At 39.2% G+C, this 18,747-nt stretch overlaps 2 protein-coding genes across 2 annotated transcripts in view; one reads left to right on the forward strand and one right to left on the reverse strand.

The window, feature by feature from the left end:
- Window positions 1-2,086, reverse strand: part of LOC126236864 (thioredoxin domain-containing protein 15) — a 39,620-nt gene extending 37,534 nt beyond the window's left edge. Inside the window, exons 1-2 of the mRNA XM_049946485.1 lie at window positions 1,931-2,086; window positions 1,070-1,215 (exon numbers count right to left, since the gene is read on the reverse strand). Of these exons, the coding sequence (XP_049802442.1) occupies window positions 1,070-1,215; window positions 1,931-1,976 (192 nt within the window). The 5' untranslated portion in view covers window positions 1,977-2,086. The remainder of the gene's footprint in view (window positions 1-1,069; window positions 1,216-1,930) is intronic.
- Window positions 2,087-3,215: 1,129 nt separating this feature from the next.
- LOC126234566 (uncharacterized) lies at window positions 3,216-17,693 on the forward strand. Its single transcript, XM_049943270.1, has 2 exons — window positions 3,216-3,426; window positions 15,165-17,693. Exons 1-2 carry the CDS (start codon window positions 3,270-3,272, stop codon window positions 15,716-15,718), a joined length of 711 nt encoding a protein of 236 aa, XP_049799227.1. The 5' UTR covers window positions 3,216-3,269; the 3' UTR covers window positions 15,719-17,693.
- The last annotated feature ends 1,054 nt before the right edge of the window (window positions 17,694-18,747 follow it).

Here is an 18,747-nt window from a genome sequence, read left to right on the forward strand (position 1 = left end):
GCATATTAACTGGCGAGCATTCGGAGGATCTTAAATTATTGCCTAACCCAAAAAGCACCATGTGCACTCCACATGCACTCTTGCTATCCACGTATTTCATGCAATGGCATGCTTCACAGTCCCAAAATTCCAAGCATGCACAGACCTCTGACGGAATGATGTTGGGGCACGCGATGTCATACATGAACAAAATACTGAGAAGATAGACTTTGACAATATTTATTTTGTTTCTGTTATCAGTTTTATAGTGGTGACAGACTAAACCGTAATGTACCCCAGCTCTAGGTTAGGTTGGAAAAAAAATGGCTCTGAGCACTATGGGACTAAACTTCTGAGGTCATCAGTCCCCTAGAACTTAGAACTACTCAAACCTAACTAAACTAAGGACATCACACACATCCATGCCCGAGGCAGGATTCGAACCTGCGACCGTAGCGGTCGCGCGGTTCCAGGCTGAAGCGCCTAGAACCGCTCGGCCACTCCGGCCGGCGGTAAGGTTGGAAAGATGATGGTTTGTTCGCAAGTTTGCAAAGTTCAGAAATGTGATGACAGAAGAAAAACAATAATACTTGTTATGACATTTATTTTACACTTATTGGATGTATTTCAGAAGCATTTTGCCCATTTTAAGGATAACATTGGTCAATGTAAACAAGCAGTATCGGCAGGTTGAATAATTTTTCAGCAACATAATGGGACATGATTTAGTCTGCTAAAATGCATTGGGATATAGTCTCTAGTCTGCCCCATATGACTCGTTTGCCATCTAGTTATGGTCATTAGAATTTGAGTGATAGAAATCTCTGTCTATAGCCTCATATCTGAGGAAGCATCAAGACAGATGTCAAAGCAAATGTCATTCTTTTTCTCTAAATTATGGTAGTATGAAACAGCATTCAAAGCTGTGACTTTTGATTGCTGACTCCCACTGTAAAGGGGATTGTCATTCTGAGGATGTAGTGCTTCTCATATTAACTAATTAACAGTACAAAACTTTCACATATTTACTTAGATACCCCCCTTTCTTTCATTTCTTTGAAATCATTACTATAAACAGGTAGTGGCTTACCGTAAATTCTGCAACTCTTTTGCTCACTACAGTAGCTCGCAGAGGCAAAACATCAGATTTACTTTCATGCCCGAAGGAGTCTACTTCGCTATTCAAAGCAGCAACAGACTGGAGTCCTAAATCTTCTGCACAAACACCAACTGACACTGTAAATTCCAAAGCATAGTATTTGTTCTGACATACTTAGAAACATCATTTTCTAGCAAAAAGATTGTCATACTAAATCAACAGGCGTACACATCATGGAACATGGTTTAAAAGTAATAATATTTTCAAAATACAATATGTTTAAAAGCTTTTAGTACTTACAAGTAAATAAAAAAATACCACTTTCCTTTGCACTAACAAAACAGCAAATTCTATGCAGAACACTGCACTATATTTTGCATATGCTGGGTTCTCTGAATTTTTAAGGTTAATCATTTGTGTTTTACGAAACCATGCTCAGTGAGATTGTGAAGTGACCAACAAACAATGAACTATTGCAAATTATTAAATAATATTATTTACAGTGAGAAATTGGAGTTTCATTTTTCTTGGTGACTGCAAAAACAATAGAACTTTCACTACGCCATATATAGATATATAGTTGAGATCAACAAGAGAGAGAGAGAGAGAGAGAGAGAGAGAGAGAGAGAGAGAGAGAGAGAGAGAGAGAGTGTGTGTTTACGGACGTAGCCCTGCTATAAAAGGTTATGTTCTGTGAACAAGAAAATTTCCGTTTCTGTGTTCTTTTTGATACAATAAAAAGAAATTTTTTTTTCTATTTTGTTAGCAATTTAATTGCGCTTTTCCGTACTGCTGTACTGTTCAACAGACATACTTCATACATTACACGGGACAAAACTTTGATGAACTCACCAAATAACACAAAAAACGAAGAAAGTAACAGAGCTTCAATACTCATTCCAAATGTTTGCCACTAAACATTGTTCCCAATCGTCTGCAGTCTGCACTCTGGATTAACTTGCACTTGTTTCTGTCAAATGTTTTGGTCGGAACTGCCAACTTCATAAGTTATGTAGAGTCCGCAAATAACAAGTGTTCACTCTCAAAAATGTTTTTTTCTGTATTACATTAACCAGTTATGAGTAGACCGATTGCATTAACCGAAAATATAGAAAACACAGAATTAGTAACATATATGTACAACAAAAATGAAAAAGATTTACACTGATTTTTTTTTTTCGATTTGAGACAAGACTGTTTTTAAGCGGTAACAAAAAGATTTCCTTGCCTTATCGCTCCACATCATAGCTTGATAATTATAATGGACTGGTTTTGTTTTTCACCATTGCCCATGTATTGTGAGACTTCGAAAATAAGTGAACTGCTTGGCATACTTTGTGAACATGTGAAGCTTGCCGTGAAGAATGTAGTCGCTGGTCAGTTTAGTTTACTACTTTCGGTGCAGGCTGGAGAGTGGAGAGGCATAATGCCTGTGATTTGGTAGCTGTTGCTGCGCGTGGAATGTAGCTAAAGATTGTATTTAACTATGAATGGCAAGCCATACCTTCTTTTTTGTCTACACCTACATGGGTCCAGCCGTGAAGTGTATGGCAGAGGGCACGTCCCGTTGTACCAGTTTTAGAGTTTCTTGCAGTATGGAGCTCGGGAAGAAATATTATTTGAATACCTCTGTGCGTGCTGTAATTATTCTATTTTTTCCCCTCACAGTCCCTACTGTGCGATAAGTAGGGGGATATAATACATTCCTAGAGTCGTCATTTAAAGCCAGTGCTTGAAGCTTTGTTAGGAGACTTTCTCGGAATGATTTACGTCTGCCTTCAGAAGTCTACCAATTCAGTTCTTTCATTTTCTCTGTGTTACTCCCCCCATGGGTCATCCATACCCGTGAGCATTCGTACTGCCCTTCACTTTATAAGTTCAGTGTCCCCTATTAGTCTTATTTGGCACGGGTCTCACAAACTTGAGCAATATTCTAGAGTGTGATGTAAATCGTGGTTTGACCGCCTTGGCGCCTTAACAGACGTAATAAGTGTCCACGACAAGGTTGGCAGTGACGCGTCACATAAGACGCCAGAGCTGCTTTTATTTTTTTCCCCTCCGCATGCTGCCGGTACTAAACATAAATGATAACAAATGAGAGCCAAGGCACTTGGCTGTCTGCGTTCTATCGCACGTGTCTATTCAAGACTTCTTCGCTTTTATATTTCCTTCTGTACTATGTATAGTCAATATGTCGTTCACACAGGAAGAGTGTTCGAAGATGATCTTTTTCGTGCAGCTTGTTGAAAAAAATCCTTGTCTGTGGAATTACACAATGAAATCTTATTCAAGGGCAGATGTGACCAGTTTGGCTTGGAAAAATATAGCAACTGAAATGAAGGAAACTGGTAAGAACTTGAATCTGTATCGTCATTTGGATCTCCTTAACTTTGTCGTTGCAGTTTGTAATTCATATAACAAACGCACGATTTTGGCCTGTGGTTGTAAAACGTCAATCGTATTCTAAAACTGTTTCATTCGAAACTGAAATGGAGGAGCCGTCATTTAAGGTTCTGAAAACATTAATTGCAGGCATACAAATTGTGCAAGCCTCAGTTTGTCATTTAAAAATGTAGGTTGGAATGAAATTTGTCATCAGCTGCTTCGACGAACAGATTAAACTTTAATCATTGGATACCATGACGATGTAAGAACTACGATAGAGTTGTATGGGACCTAAGAGAATATGAATCGGAAAGACGCATTATTTGAACGGTTTTTCATATTTTGCTCTGTTGTTGCAAGTACACATTCGTCAGCGCAATAATACAAAAATATTCATTATATGGTTTGCTGCAATACGCAGCCAGAGGATGTTGGATTATTGTGCAGGTAATGAAGTAACTCATTTTAGTATTTTATAGATGTACGGTAGCTCAGTAGCATGTTGTCACAGAAGTAAGACTGTAGGCTACTGTGATGAGCGAATGGTCTGGCAAATCAAGACTACTCCATATGACAAGCATCTGTCAAACTTGGATTTTTTTTCGCTGTTAGCAAAAGGAGAGGATGTAAACCTGAGATGCCTATATTATTATCTACTATAGAAACATTGAGTTTTGGAACGAAGGAAAGAATAATAAATCAGCTTGTATAGTTTCTTTTTTATTATTACAGTATGAACACAAGCACAGTGCCATTAGAATGTGATTATGCTTGGTAGTTAAACTACCACAGGCAGAGAAAAGCAGTTTTCCTATCAGTGCTGTCAGAGCACCAACATCTGCAGGTTTGCAGCTCTACATAGCTGCTCATAGCAATAAGAGGAGGCTGTTTAAGCACATTGTACTCAATCTGTCAGTGCTGTTACTCTACACAGCACTGGTCAGTCATTTTGAAAGTAATTATAGAAAGTGTAGCAACAATAATGCACTTTTTATGACAATCATACAGAGTGAAACAAAAATCACTCTAGGGATGTTTCTCAGAATTAGTTTAAGAATAAAATGTTTATAGTCATTTAACCCTAGGACTCACTCTGCTAAAATTTCCTTAGTACTCCATCTGGGGTCATACATGACCCCAATCAATATATAATTGACTGTGTGTACTAATCATTCAGAGAACAACGTACTGTCGTTTAATACTGTTTGTTTACATTTTATTTATTATTTAGACACATTTCACAGCTTTTTTAACAGGTATGTACGTAGTAGAATTAAATTACATATGACAGAGTAATTACATATCAGAAGTTACAATATTACTCTAAGTCATAATTTGTTTCACTCATAAATGTTTCACAATGGCTTGAAATTTACAGAAAATGTGATGAACAACTCAACAGGAAACATAATTCTAACCCGATCTCTGCTTACCGGTACTGCACTTTCATCTTCTCCACTGTCATCATTTTCAGCAAGAATATCATTTTCTTCTAATTCATGTAAACAAATTTCATCACTTTGGTCTACCTGTGTCTTCGGCGTCACTACCTCCTGAATCACTACTACTACGAAATAAGTCTTCCGTAGCTTGTTCTACACTATAGCCAGGAGCAAAACGTATTCCATCCATGCTGAAATTACACTGCAACAACAAACGTACAAACAAACGTCCCGTTTGAGGTTAGTTCTGAGTAACACCTGAATAACACCTGAATTCAGTGTTACCAACTCAAAATACCTAAGAAAGAGATTGTTAGTTGATAATCTATACATTCTATGAATGTTACATATAATCTATCTGGGGTCATAATTGACCCCAACAGTAGTTTTTTGTTAATTATTGACTTAAATGTTGCGTCAAGCGCTCTAAAAATTTTTGTGAGAGAACTACAATACTGTGTGGTAAAAGTCATAAAATTCTGGATTTTTACAAGAAATAGAAATATTATTTTATCCATAGTAAAGATGATTGGGGTCACCTATGACCCCAGAGTGAGTCCTAGGGTTAAAGGAACAGTTCTGTGCCAGCATTTTGGAATAAAATGATAATTTGGCAACAGATAGTAAAGGAACTTAGAATTTATAAAAACACAGTAAATGTTTCCCTGTTTGCTATGTGTGGTACACAGTGCAACAGCTGTCGTTTATTACATTTATTAACATCTGAATAGCTTGGACAGCATATTTATTAAATACACTGAAAAGCATTGAGTTACAATAAGTTTTGTTCAGTGAGCATCAAGTCAACCAAAATACATTGGAAATCCAAAATGATTTGATACTGTCATGGTAGCTAAAGGTGATATAGGAGGCAGAAACATCAGTGTCCTTGGGTGCTACACAAGCTATGTCTTACACTTGTGGTTATACAGAATCTGCTATTATACTTTTTCAGTTGTATGAAACCTCACATTCATCACCATCAAATACTGGATTCAACACTTTAGCTACAGAAAGTACATAGTTTGGAAATTTTATCAACATGCAGTTACCAGTAAACATGTAGTGATGAACTTCTCTGAATCACTGGAAAACATACTGGTCACTTTGTTGTTACAGTCAATGAGATGCTTCTTCCTTTTGAATGTCCTGTAGCTGTCTTCGAGGAGCTCTTGGGAAACCTTGAAACTTGAGTACCTTTTAACAATCGGGCTGTAATGTCTTATCTCTCTTCTACAATAAATCACTTTTTCTTCTATTAACTATCCTCATACCTATTGTTTTACTTACTAGCTGATTAGTTTCGGGCTTTGCCCATTTTCACAAGCTACCTTCATTATCCAGCGTAATGTGATCCAGGTGTCAATGTTATCACGTGGATCACATCATGCTGGATAATGAAGATGGCATGTGAAAACTAGTCGGCTATAAATAAACAGCAGCTTTAGTGTTAAAATGCCTTTCCTTCAACAATAGTGTACACATTGACAAGTCTTGTTGTTTCAGCCCACACAGAATGGAAATATCTTAACTTTATAGCTACAAATGGGCCGGGCCTTATTGACAGTGTCGGTGTAAAGACAGGGTTAGTGACCATGATGTCATTATAGCAGCTATTGTTACGGAAGTTAGTAATCAGTCGAAAAGGCCAGAGGAGTGTGTCTGCTAGAAAGAGCAGGTGAGCATTCTGAGGCATCTCACTTAGTGGACTGACATCACTTAGTTTCAGTAAGATGGCTATAAAGGGATTATGGGTAAAATTTAAACAGATTGTAAAATGTTGTGTAGAGAATTGTCAAAATGGGTTACAGATGGAACTGACCCACCATGGTTTAACAGTGAAATATGGAAAATGCTGACGCAAAGGCCTTGATTCAAAAGAGAATGTGCAAATGACAATGCAAAGCTTAGTAGAGATTTGTGTGTCAGAAAAGATTTATAGGTGAAGCATAAAACATTGCCACTGTCATACCTTAGAAAAAGTTCTGACCAAGCGTACAAGAAAATTCGGGTACTAGGTAAAATTGCTAAGCTGGTCTAAGGCTTCCATGCAGTCATTGTTGACCAGTCTATATCTGCAAACCACTGTGAGGTGCATGGCGGAGGGTGCGGCAGTTGAAGACAGCAAAACGAAAGCTGAAGCTGTAAATTTCACATTTAAGAAATCATTCATACAGGAAAATCTTGCAAACATCCTGACATTTGACCATCAAACAGACTTCTGTGTGGAGGATTTAGTAATTGGCATCTCTGGTGTAGTGAAACAACTGAAAGAGTTGAAAACAAAGAAGTTACCAGGTTAAGATGGAAACCCAGTTAGGTTTTAGAAAGAGTGCTCTACAGCACTGGCCCTTAACTTTCATTTATCACAAATTTCTTGCCTGGTGCAAAGTACCAAGTGACTGGAAAGAAGTGCAGGTGACTCCTGTACATACCCTTAAAAAAAAAGGTCAATTTGCTGTAGAATCTTTGAACATTTTCTGATTTTGAATATGATAATCTTTCTTGAGGCTGAGAAGGTTGTGTCTGTGAATCAGAATGGTTTTAGAAACCATCACTTGTGCAAAACCCGACTTGCCCTTTTCTCATATTATATACTGCGGACTAGGATGAAGGGAATCAAGCTAGGTTCCATATTTCTATATTTCGGAAAGTATTTAATTCAGTGCTCTATTGCAGACTTTTGACAAAGCTATGAGTGTATGGAACAGGTTCCCAGATTTGTTAGTGGCTCGTCAATGGCGACTGTTCGTTGGAGACAAGGGTATCATCAGGAGTGTGCCAGGGAAGAGTGATAGGGCCAATATTATTTTGTGTATACATAAATGATCTGGCAGGCAGGTTGGGCACAATCTGCAGTTGTGTGCTGATGATACTGTGATGATGTATGTTGGTCTTGAAGTTGTTACAATTGGAGGATACAAGATGACTTAGACAAAATTTTTAGTTAATGTCATGAATGGCACCTAGTTCTAAATACAGATGAGTAGGAAAAACAAACCCGTAATGTTCGGATACAGCAGTACTAGTGTCCTGCTTGACATAGTCATGCTATTTAAATAGCTGGGCATAATGCTGCAAAGTGATGTGAAATGGAATGAGCATGTAAGGCTTATGGTAGGGAAGGTGAATGGTCAACTTCTGTTTATTGGGAGAATTGTAGGAAAGTGTTGTTCATCTCTAAGGAAGATCACATGTAGGACACTAGTGCAACCTATTCTTGAGTAATGTTCAGGTGTTTGGGATCTGAACCAGATCAAATTAATGGCTGATATCAAAGAAGTTCAAAGAAAAGCTGCTAGATTTGTTACTGGTATGTTCGAACAGCAATGCAGGTGTTATGAAGGTGTTTCGGGAACCCAAGTGGGAGTCGATGGAAGGAAGGCAACATTGTTTTCGGGGAACACTGTTGAGAAAATTTAGAGAACCATCATTTGAAGTTGACTGTGGAACGATTCTGCTGCCAACAACATGCATTTTGTGTGAGAGCCATGATCATAATAAAGTTAAGACACTAATTTTTCCCTCGCTCTCTTTGTGGGTAAAATGTGAAAGGAAATGACTAGTAATTGTATACGGTACCCTCTGCCAAGCAGGGAAAAAGGGCTTGCAGGGTATGTGTGTGGATGTGGATGAAATTGTAGACACTGTAATCATCACTGTCAGTAATTGAAATCATAATATTAACTATTTGCTGTCGACCATTTCAAAATTTCTTCATAGAAGTCGGAGTACTCTAGTGGAATATCGCAGTACACATTCTGAATGTCATTGAGCTTGGCTTTGTTGTTTTACCAGATGAATAGGCTTGCCATAGTGAAAGATTCATGGCTGTCATTTTTGTGAAGTACAAATATGTGGCAGGAGTTGTGGGAATTATTGCTTCTGATGCTTTCACAACACCTTTCAACTCACTGCTGTGCTCAAAATAATGGAACTTGGATAAGTTGAAATGTTCTCATTTTGAGTGAGTTTATGTAATGTATTTCCCGAAATCTGAACAGCTACTAAGCATGGATTGTTCTGAAATGAAAATGCTCGCCATACTATTAAGTTTATCGGTGTCTAATGCGCTAAAGATTATAGTCTCCGATCTGCTCAATATGCCACACAGAATTACTGTCTTTTCTCACACACAGAATTACTTAAAAATCTGTAATTTCTAAAAAAAGTACACTGGAATAAATGAACCATCACTCTAAAACACTTTTGAAACATGTAGCACAACTAAAATGGCAAATTATAACTTCCTTTGGAGCTCATACTTTGCACGATCATACCATTGAAAGGCTTGGCTCAGACTCTCTTAGACTGCTGTCAGCATTCTATATTTCCAAGAAAAAAGACGCGTGGAGAATACTCTGTCTGATTGGTCAGTTTTCTTTAAAGCCAATAGAAAAACATTATCCTCCCGTGTTAGTCTGCACTTTTCATGATTAACCAGTCAACAAATTACACACTTTCGAACTGTACTTTTTCCCAAAATAAATATTTAACATTTTGTTTATACTTTACATTATTATTATTTTTTTTTTCATTTGCTCTTTAGTAGCTTTCCTTTTACTGTAAACTTACTTAACCTATTGTGATACAAAATTCCCTGTCGTCTGCATTCACACTGCGTTAAAACTTTCTCACACTAGTTCGTAGAGCATTCGTCTGTAGAACAATGATCTACATATTTACTTTAGACCACATTCACACCACTAAAAGCATATACAAAACTGTACAAACATAAATAAACAAAAAAAGCCTTCAAGAAATAAACAGAACAATTCACAAAAACATTCTAAAAATGGTTCAAATGGCTCTGAGCACTATTGGACTTAACTTCTGAGGTCATCAGTCCCCTAGAACTTAGAACTACTTAAACCTAACGAACCTAAGGACATCCATGCCTGAGGCAGGATTCGAACCTGTGACCGTAGCGGTCGCGTGCTTCCAGACTGTAGTGTCTAGAACCACTCGGCCACTCCGGCCGGCTACAAACATTCTATTGACCTGTTTATTGAATGTCTATACACTGCTGGACTCTGGTGGTCAAGATTCTTAACTACATCATAATTCTTCCTGTTCAGTCCTGTCTGCTACTGTCCTCTAGCAGATGAAAATTAGAACTACATACTTGACTGAACTTGCTTCAGACCATCTGTCACTTTGCAGGTGTGTGTGTGTGTGTCATTCTCCTGATACACACACTCTAGACAATAGTGATATAAGGCGCCACGACTCAGGTGCCTCGGAAACCTTCTTTCTCAGATCGCTAGACAACAATCCAAGCAAATCGTATTAATGAGTTTTTAGTACAGTAAGATAAATGACAATACTTAACATTGAGAAATTTACAATGAGGTGTTGCAAGCAGTGGGTGACAAACAAATTAAGAAAATCTCCTCAGTATACACAACTCCTAATACAAGTGAAACAATATAATTCCTAAGTTGTTGCTGTAGAGCTTGTTGAATGGTTTGTCTACAACTGGGCCATGGCCAGGCGGCGTGGCGCTTGTGTCCTCTTCGTGTAGATGTCACTGTTGTCTCGTGTTGTCCTAGAGAGGGATCAGTCAGTATTCTATTGGCTGACATCATCTTCACAGCGCTCTCTGCTCTAACGTTCCCGCCTGGCATGCTGGTGCTTGACTTTATGCTGGAACAATTTTTATTTTCTTTTTCTTTTTTTAAATTGCAAAAATTTACATTTTCGATCATTTAGAGCAAGTTGCCACACTCTGCACCACATTGAAATATTATCAACATGTGACTGAATATTTATGCAGCTTCTTTCAGAGAGTACTTCATTATAGATAACTGCATCATCTGCAAAAAGCCTGATTTTACTGTTAATATTGTCTGCAAAGTCATTAACATACGATATGAACAGCAAGAGTCCCAACACACTTATCTGGGGCATACCCAAAGTTACTTCTACACCTGACAATGACTTTCCATCCAAGATAACATGCTGTGTTGTCCCTACCAAACAGTCCTCAATCCATTCACAAATTTCACTTGATACCCCTTATGATCGTACTTTTGACAAAAAGCCTATGTGCAATACTGAGTCAAATGCTTTTCAAAAATCAAATACTGCATCTGCCTGGTTGCCTTGATCCAAAGTTTTCAGTATGTCATGTGAGAAAAGTGTGAGTTGGGTTACACATGATCAATGTTTTTGAAATCCATTTTGGTTGGCAGTGAGAAGGTCATTTTGTTAAAGATGTCTCATTATGTTTGAGCACAGAATATTTTCTAAGATTCTACAATAGACCTATGTCAAGGATATTGAACGGTAGTTTTGTGGATAACTTTTACTACCCTTCTTGTAGATGGTGGTAGACAGTGCCTTTTTTCCTAGAACTGGGCAGGGTTTTTTTGTTTGAGGGATATACGATAGATTATATTTATAAGAGGGGCTAACTCAGTCACAAATTTAGTATAGAATCTGACAGGGATCCCATCATGCCCGGGAGCTTGTTTGATTTTAATGACTTCAGCTGTTTCTCAACACCACTGACAATAATATTTATTTCATTCATCTTTTCAGTGGTTTGAGGGTTAAATTGGGGCAGTTATCCAGGGTTTTCGTTTGTAAAGGAACATTTGAAAACAAAGTTAAGCATTTCAGCTTTTGCTTTTGCTACTCGCTGGGGACGGGGTACTAAGTTTGGCGCAACTGGCGGCCTTTACATACAACCAGAATTTCCGTGGGTTCTGTGAAAGATCACTTGACAATATTCTGCTATGATAGTCACTGAAGGCATCACGCATTGCTTTCTTGACAGCCAAACATGTTTCATTCAGTATCTCTCTGTCTATAGCCCTAGGCTTTGTTTTACACCTACCATGCAGTAATTTCTGTGTCTAAAGAAATTTCTTTACAGTGACTGTATACTGTGGAGGGTCCCTCCCATTATGAACTGTTCTTCTGGTTACATATCTATCCAGTGCTTGGTCAACTATTCTTTTAAACTTGAGCCAGAGTTCCTGTACATGCTCCTGCCCTGTGCTGAAAGTTTCAAGTTCCTCATTGAGATATGACACTACTGATGTTTTATCTAGCTTATTGAACATATATATCTTTCTGCTTGTTTTAGTTGTCCTTTGTACTGTGGTCATCATTGTTACCACAACTGCATCATGATCAGTGATATCAGTTTTGATGTGAACATCCTAAAAGAGGTCAAGTCTGTTTGTTGCCAATAGATCCAGTATATTTCCATCATGAGTGGTGTTCCTAACTGTTTGTTCCAGGTAGTTTTCAGAGAAGGCATTTACTAACATTTCACAGGATGTCTTACCTGGAAGTCCTGGATAAGTTCTCAAGTTCCCTTTGATTAATACATCATGAGTGCTCATTTTATTGTGTGAGAAAGAGGACTTGGTTGTCTTACCAGAAAACACTGGAAATGCCAGTGTGGTCCTGAACACTTAAGTCTGTCATCTGAAGGTGCTAATTTATTAAAGGATGATTCATTCTGGCAGCTTAGTCTCGATCCAACACGAGCTATCACAGAAAGATAGGGAAGTTATGAAAGGTAGCTTGCATTCCAAAAGAAATGTTGAAGAAATTAATGCCACACTTTATGGATTGCTGAACATACAGATGAAGTCATTCGTCTGAGACTAGTAGTTAGTGCGGAAAGACACTGAGCAGCATTTCGTTACCCCCAGGAAAATAAAGATAGGCCAGAATGACGTAATGGTTAGTCTGGACATTGTCACTTTTTATGAGGGTGCTGATACAAGAAAAGCGGGATCTTTGGGCCGTCAGTTCTTAGCATAAGTTTGTTTAAGTAGTGTGTAAGTCTAGGGACCTCAGCAGTTTGGTCCCTTAGAAATTCACACACATTTGAACATTTTTGGGCCTTCAGTTTCCTTCTTTACTCTAAAGCTATTCTACTGTGCCTTAATGACAATGTAATTCTTATACTGCAGTGAATGTTATCAGGTGATGCGGGGCACAGTAATGGGATGCCCACTGTCTCCGTCTGTCCCGAACTTCTTCATGGAGCACTTTCAGGTGCAAGCTTCGAACTATGTGGGAATGCATCCAAATTGCTTCATATAGTACATTGACGACATCTTCTTGATATGGGCTAGTGATGAAAATGCATTGAAGCAGTTCATCAGCCACATGAACAGTGTCCAGCTTAACATTAAGTTACTGTTTAGATTGAGAGGGATGGCCAGCTTATGTTCTTAGCTGTTTGAGCTGAGTGCAAAGCATGAGGCTGGCTTGGTCATTCAGTGTATAAAACTGGTTCTTGAAAAATAGTGACTTTTACCACCCTTTACACAAGAAAGCCAGTCATGAACAAATTAGTACACTAGGCAAAGATTATTTTGGGTGATGACCATGCACAATCTGAGTTTCAGTATTTGAGACACGTGTTCAGGGAGAATGGTGACAGTAAAGGAGAGATAGTAAAAACTTTTAAGTTCCACCATTTAAAGACAGCTTTTGAATTGGTGGAAGAGGCTGAGCTAGCTGCATTCCTTCCATGCAGTGGGGCAGTGACTAGCATGCAGCAGGAACATGGACTGAAACCAGTGTTGCGGCCTGCCTCTGAGATGTAACGCCCCATTAAAGACAGCATAAGTCTCAGAGTTCCTAGCATGTATGGTGTCCCCTGCAAATGTGGTAGTCTGTACAAAGGACAAACTGTTAGAATGATTTCTGAGTTTTGTGCTGAGCTGTCGTGACATGTTAAACAAAGGGAATGTGTGAAGTCAGCCAGGCTGAACATTGCCTAGAGAACAGATATAAATATGAGAACATGCTGAAAAGTAATGCCTTCAAATTTTTTATGTGAAAACTTGGAAAGATTTTTAAATAAGACAACAAATTGACATTCTACATCTTCATTCTTCATGTCTACATATTTATTTTGTAACTCTGACAATGAACACGTCTCCCAATGAGAGACCAACTTGTTGATACTGTCATTGCAGAATGTTTGACTTTGTTGGTGGATCAACCTCACGTGTGATTGCACTGCTTCATCACTATCAAAGTGAAGTCCTCAAAGGTGTTTTTTATGTTATGGAAATAGATGTAAATCAGATGGGGCCAAGTTGGGTCTGTATGGAGGATGATAAGTGGCTGTGTGGTCTCGCATTGTCATGTGGAGAGGGTGCCACATGTATAGACAAACTCTTAGAATTCAAAAATAGATTACAACATGCACCGACATAGTTACATTACACACCGTCATGCTACACATTACAATTTGGAGCCCTCTAGCAGTAGGCAGCTACAAATACATTGACACAAAGGCCAAGTGATGTAGTTGCAGACAGGCACGATGAAAAGACTGTTACGAATAAGCTTTTGGACAATGCCTTTTTTAGAAAAGAGAAATGCACACACATTCTCACAAGCACACACACCTCTCACACAGATCATAGCTACCTCCAACAACTCCACCCAGACTGTAACAGAAACACACTGAATGGGAGTAACAGCATGGGCAAGGGGGGAGGGATAGCAGGGTACAGATAGGGGGGGGGGGAGGAATCGGTGCTGCATGGCAGATGGAGGAGGGAGATGAGGAGAAAAATGAGAAGCTCTCCCATTTCTTCCCCAACAGCCTCCTGACACTGCACTTATCAGCCCTGTCCTGCCACCTCTAGTCCCTGTGCAAGCTCTGCCAGGCAGCACTGATACCTCTCTCGCACCCTTACCCTGCTATCCCTCACTCTTCCTTGCCCTGCTCCATATTGTTGCTCCCATTAATTCATCATGTTTTTTAGATGCTACTACCATACTTGTAAAAGCGGAATATCATGCCAGCCCCTGGAGTCAGTTATTTTAACTTCTGAGTACAATGACAAAGATAGCTATTGTAGGCTCAATGTGTTATTTGAAGCGACTCAGCTTTTATTGAAGCAAGCCACTGCAAAAGACTCAGAGGACACAGTACTGACCCAGTTTGGCAGATTTCACAGTTCAGCGTACTGATCTGCAATAACTTTCCACTTATTTTGGTCTAGGACAACCATAAATGATGGTCTTGAAAGCTGCTTCTTGTAGCCAAATACCTGCAATAATAATGAATGAGTATTTGTGGGGTTACATCAGATATTAAATATTGTAATAACAACTATTGGAAAATATACATCACATCTACATTTTACATGTATGCTAAGTAATCGTCAATATAATTGACAAGTGTTTACATTATACAAACAAATATAATCTTAAGTAATTTTTAAACATGTACCTACTTTGTATTTACTTTATTTTGCCTTAATTTTCAGAACAGATTTGTCGTGACCGATGGAAAAACATCCGCACTGCTTTTGGAAGGTCATTGAAACCTTTGAAATCTGGATCGGGAAGGCTAAAGAAACCATATTATTTGGCCCCCCATCTCTCATTTCTTCGCCCGTACATGAAAGGGGCTCCTTCTGGGAATGTATCTCCACTTGAGGAAAATGAAGACAGCATGGCAGCTTCAAATGCAACGCTGACCACCACAGACCATCAGGAAATGGAAAGTTGTGAAATGTCGGAAGAAATGTGTGATTTGGTTGATTGTGATGTGGTACTACAATCAACTCCTCCTAAAAGAAAAGCCGAAGCCAGCAACAGCGATGCCCATAAAGTATATGCTGACTGGCTGGAAATTAAACAATTTAATGAAATGAAGAGAAACTGGGAGTCATCAGCTGGTGATGCTGACTGGATGTTTTTTCAATCCATCCTCCCTGATTTCAAGAAACTTAGTGACAGGCGTAGGAGAGACATGAAAGCAAAATTCCTGTTGCTTTTGAATGAGCAGCTGGATGAAGCTGAGAATGATACATCGTGATTTTCCTCATCATGGACTGCGTCTAATTAACAAATTCATGCCACTACACAGAATTAATCATCCACTGCTACAAGATCGATGGTGACAGATTTCCCCTCAAATCCGACAATGCTTCTTGTGAATACACTTCAAGCAGAATTACATTCTACCTGAGGATATGGAGCAGTTGTTACTTTTTAACTTGTAACCATTGTTTACATTATGAGGTGACAAAAGTAATGGGATAGTGATGTGCTTAAATACAGATAATAGTAACATCATGTACACAAGGAATAAAAGGGCAGTGCATTTGCAGAGCTACCATTTGTGCTCAGGTGATTTGTACGAAAAGGTTTCTGATGTGCTTATGGCCACACGACAGGAATTAACAGACTCTGAATGTGGAATGGTAGCTGGAGCTAGATGCATGGGACATTCCATATTGGAAATCGGGAATTCAATATTCTGAGATCCACAGTGTCGAGTGTGCCGAGAATACACAATTTTAGGCATTATCTCTCACCAAGGACAACACAGTGCCCTTTACTTAATGACTGAGAGCAGCAGTGTTTGCATAGAGCTTGAAAACAAATCGATTAGACCCTAAATGACTGGAAAATCACAGCCTGGTGAGATGAGTCCAAGTTTCAGTTGGTAGGAGATGATGGTAGGGTTTGAGTGTGGTGTAGAGATCTTGAAGCCATGGACCTAGGTTGTCAACAAGGTATTGTGCAAGCTGGTGGTGCCTCCATAGTGGTGAGGGCTGTGTTTACATGGAATGGACTGGATCCTTTTGTCCAATTGAACCAATCATTGCTGGAAATGATTATGTTTGGCTGCTTTGAGACCATTTACAGCCATTCATGGTTTTCATGTTTCCAAATGACAATGGAATTTTTATGGATGACAATGATTCATGGAACTTGACCACAGTTGTTAGAGAATGGTTTGAAAAACATTCTGAATGTTTCGAGCAAATGATTTGGCCATTCAGATTGCCCAACATGAATTCCGTCAAACATTTATGTGGCATAATTGAGGGGTTAGTTTGCGCGCAAAATTTGCACTGGCAACACTTGTGCAATTATGGGTGGCTGTAGTGGTAGCGTGGTACGGTATTTCTACAGGGGACTTCCAGCGACTTGTTGAGCCCGTGCCCCATTGAGTTGCTGCACTACGCCGGGAAAAAGGAGGTCTGACGTGATATTAGGAGGTATCCCACGACTTTTGCCACCTCCGTGTATACGTACAGTCTTAAACGTAAAACATGGCCGCCAGCCGGCTGCCACAAGACTAAGTCCAAGTTTTCCACTTAGTCTCCCATAAAAGTGGCTGCTCCTTAGAATTCAAAATCTGCGTGATCTGGCAACACTGTAAGATGTGGAAGAGTTTACTCAAGCTGTACAGTGCTGTATCTGCTAGTGGTCTAGTTGTAAATGTCACACAATAGAGACACAAAGTAGTGAATTAAAGTCCACTCATTCCTTTATTTTGGAACTGAAATTTGGCTGTCTATTAAAGGTGTAAGTATCATGGAACATCAAAAATAATGTTACATTTTCTAAGTACAACTAATAGCAAAACCACAAACAAAAGAGCTCATCGCTGTGTTATGATCAGAACTGTTTCTGCTACACTTTCCTTGTCCTAAAGTGGCTACTGTCCACCTTGATGCCAGCTACTATCTGACCAGCTGATCATGGTGCACTTTGGCACATTTCTGCTTGTACATTGTTAGCAGAAAATTATTTCTTATTGTTCTTTGATTTTCCATGCAGAGTACATTCAATAAATTGAGTGAAGACCATGCAGCTACACAGGATGCTTAGTTTGCTGTGGGTGTGTTTATGAAGTATCATTTTCTGATTTAAAGTTCTAGTATTTATTGTGGGGTTATCGATTGGAATTTGTTTACTTCAGTCTTATGGAAGTTGCTTAAGCATTGTAAAACAGTTGAAGGTGGAAGAAAAATGCCTAACATTTGGGACATGTTGTTCACTTTGGGTTTGATTGGGGGGAGGGGGGCGGGGGTGCAGTGCAACAGAGGTGGAAGCAAATCAAAACATTTGTTTCATGTCTGAGGTGAGTATGTAATAATAATGTCAGGAAAGGAAAGGATTTTCATGTTTCAAGAAAGTTCATTTTCCTGTGAATGATTTTCCATATTCAGAAAGGCTCAATAATTGACATATATGTTGAACTGCAGCATTTGCATGCAAGAGGTTGGGTGCAGTGGCACTGCATGTTCTGAAAAATCAACGGGGTGAATATTGTTACATTTGTATTCAAGTATCATCAGTTCGCTCATTGAACATTCCTTTGCAATATTGGTACTGTGATGATTTGATGATGCCTTTATGTTAACTTCTTAAGAAGAGATCAGTGGCTGATAATGTCTTGCATCTAGTGCAGGGCTTAACAACTGGCCGGTTTTGAGCGCGAGTACTCGCGTCTGCTCAGGCATGTGCTCACGAGCAGGTGCAAGGTCGCGGAGTAGGGAAGGAGGGGAGGGAGGGGAAATGCGCGCGTACGTTTGAATAGGGCCGCAGCATGCCTATTGAATTCGCACCTACTGTGTAACGTTTAAAGTACTATGATCAGCTCTAACAGTCACTTCGCTGGTTAAGAATCATGTCAAGTCGCCGTTGTGTAACCCCAACCATGCTTTCGCAGTTCAACCGCCATTGGCAGGAATTGTATCTGTTTACAGAAAAAGATGGAGTTGCAAAATGTTTAGTATGTCACAAAACGCTGAATTCTTTTAGGAAATTTAATTTGCAGCGACATTATATGTCGTACCACGCGAAAGACTACGGAAGTGGAAAATGTGATGGACCACATCGTGCACAGGAAGTTATTAAACTTAAAAGGAAGCTATCCGAAGAAGATCTGGACGACGAAGAAAAATCAACAGGCAGCTCTCAGAGTGAGTTACAAAATTGCTTTGCTTTTAGCAAAATCCCTGCGCCCCTTCACTGATGGCGATTTAATAAAAGAATGTTTGGTAGCTGCAGCGGAACATTTGTGTCCATCGCAAGTTGAGCAGTTTC

The sequence above is a fragment of the Schistocerca nitens genome, chromosome 2 (assembly GCF_023898315.1).
Source record: "Schistocerca nitens isolate TAMUIC-IGC-003100 chromosome 2, iqSchNite1.1, whole genome shotgun sequence".
In the NCBI taxonomy this organism is placed as follows: domain Eukaryota; kingdom Metazoa; phylum Arthropoda; class Insecta; order Orthoptera; family Acrididae; genus Schistocerca; species Schistocerca nitens.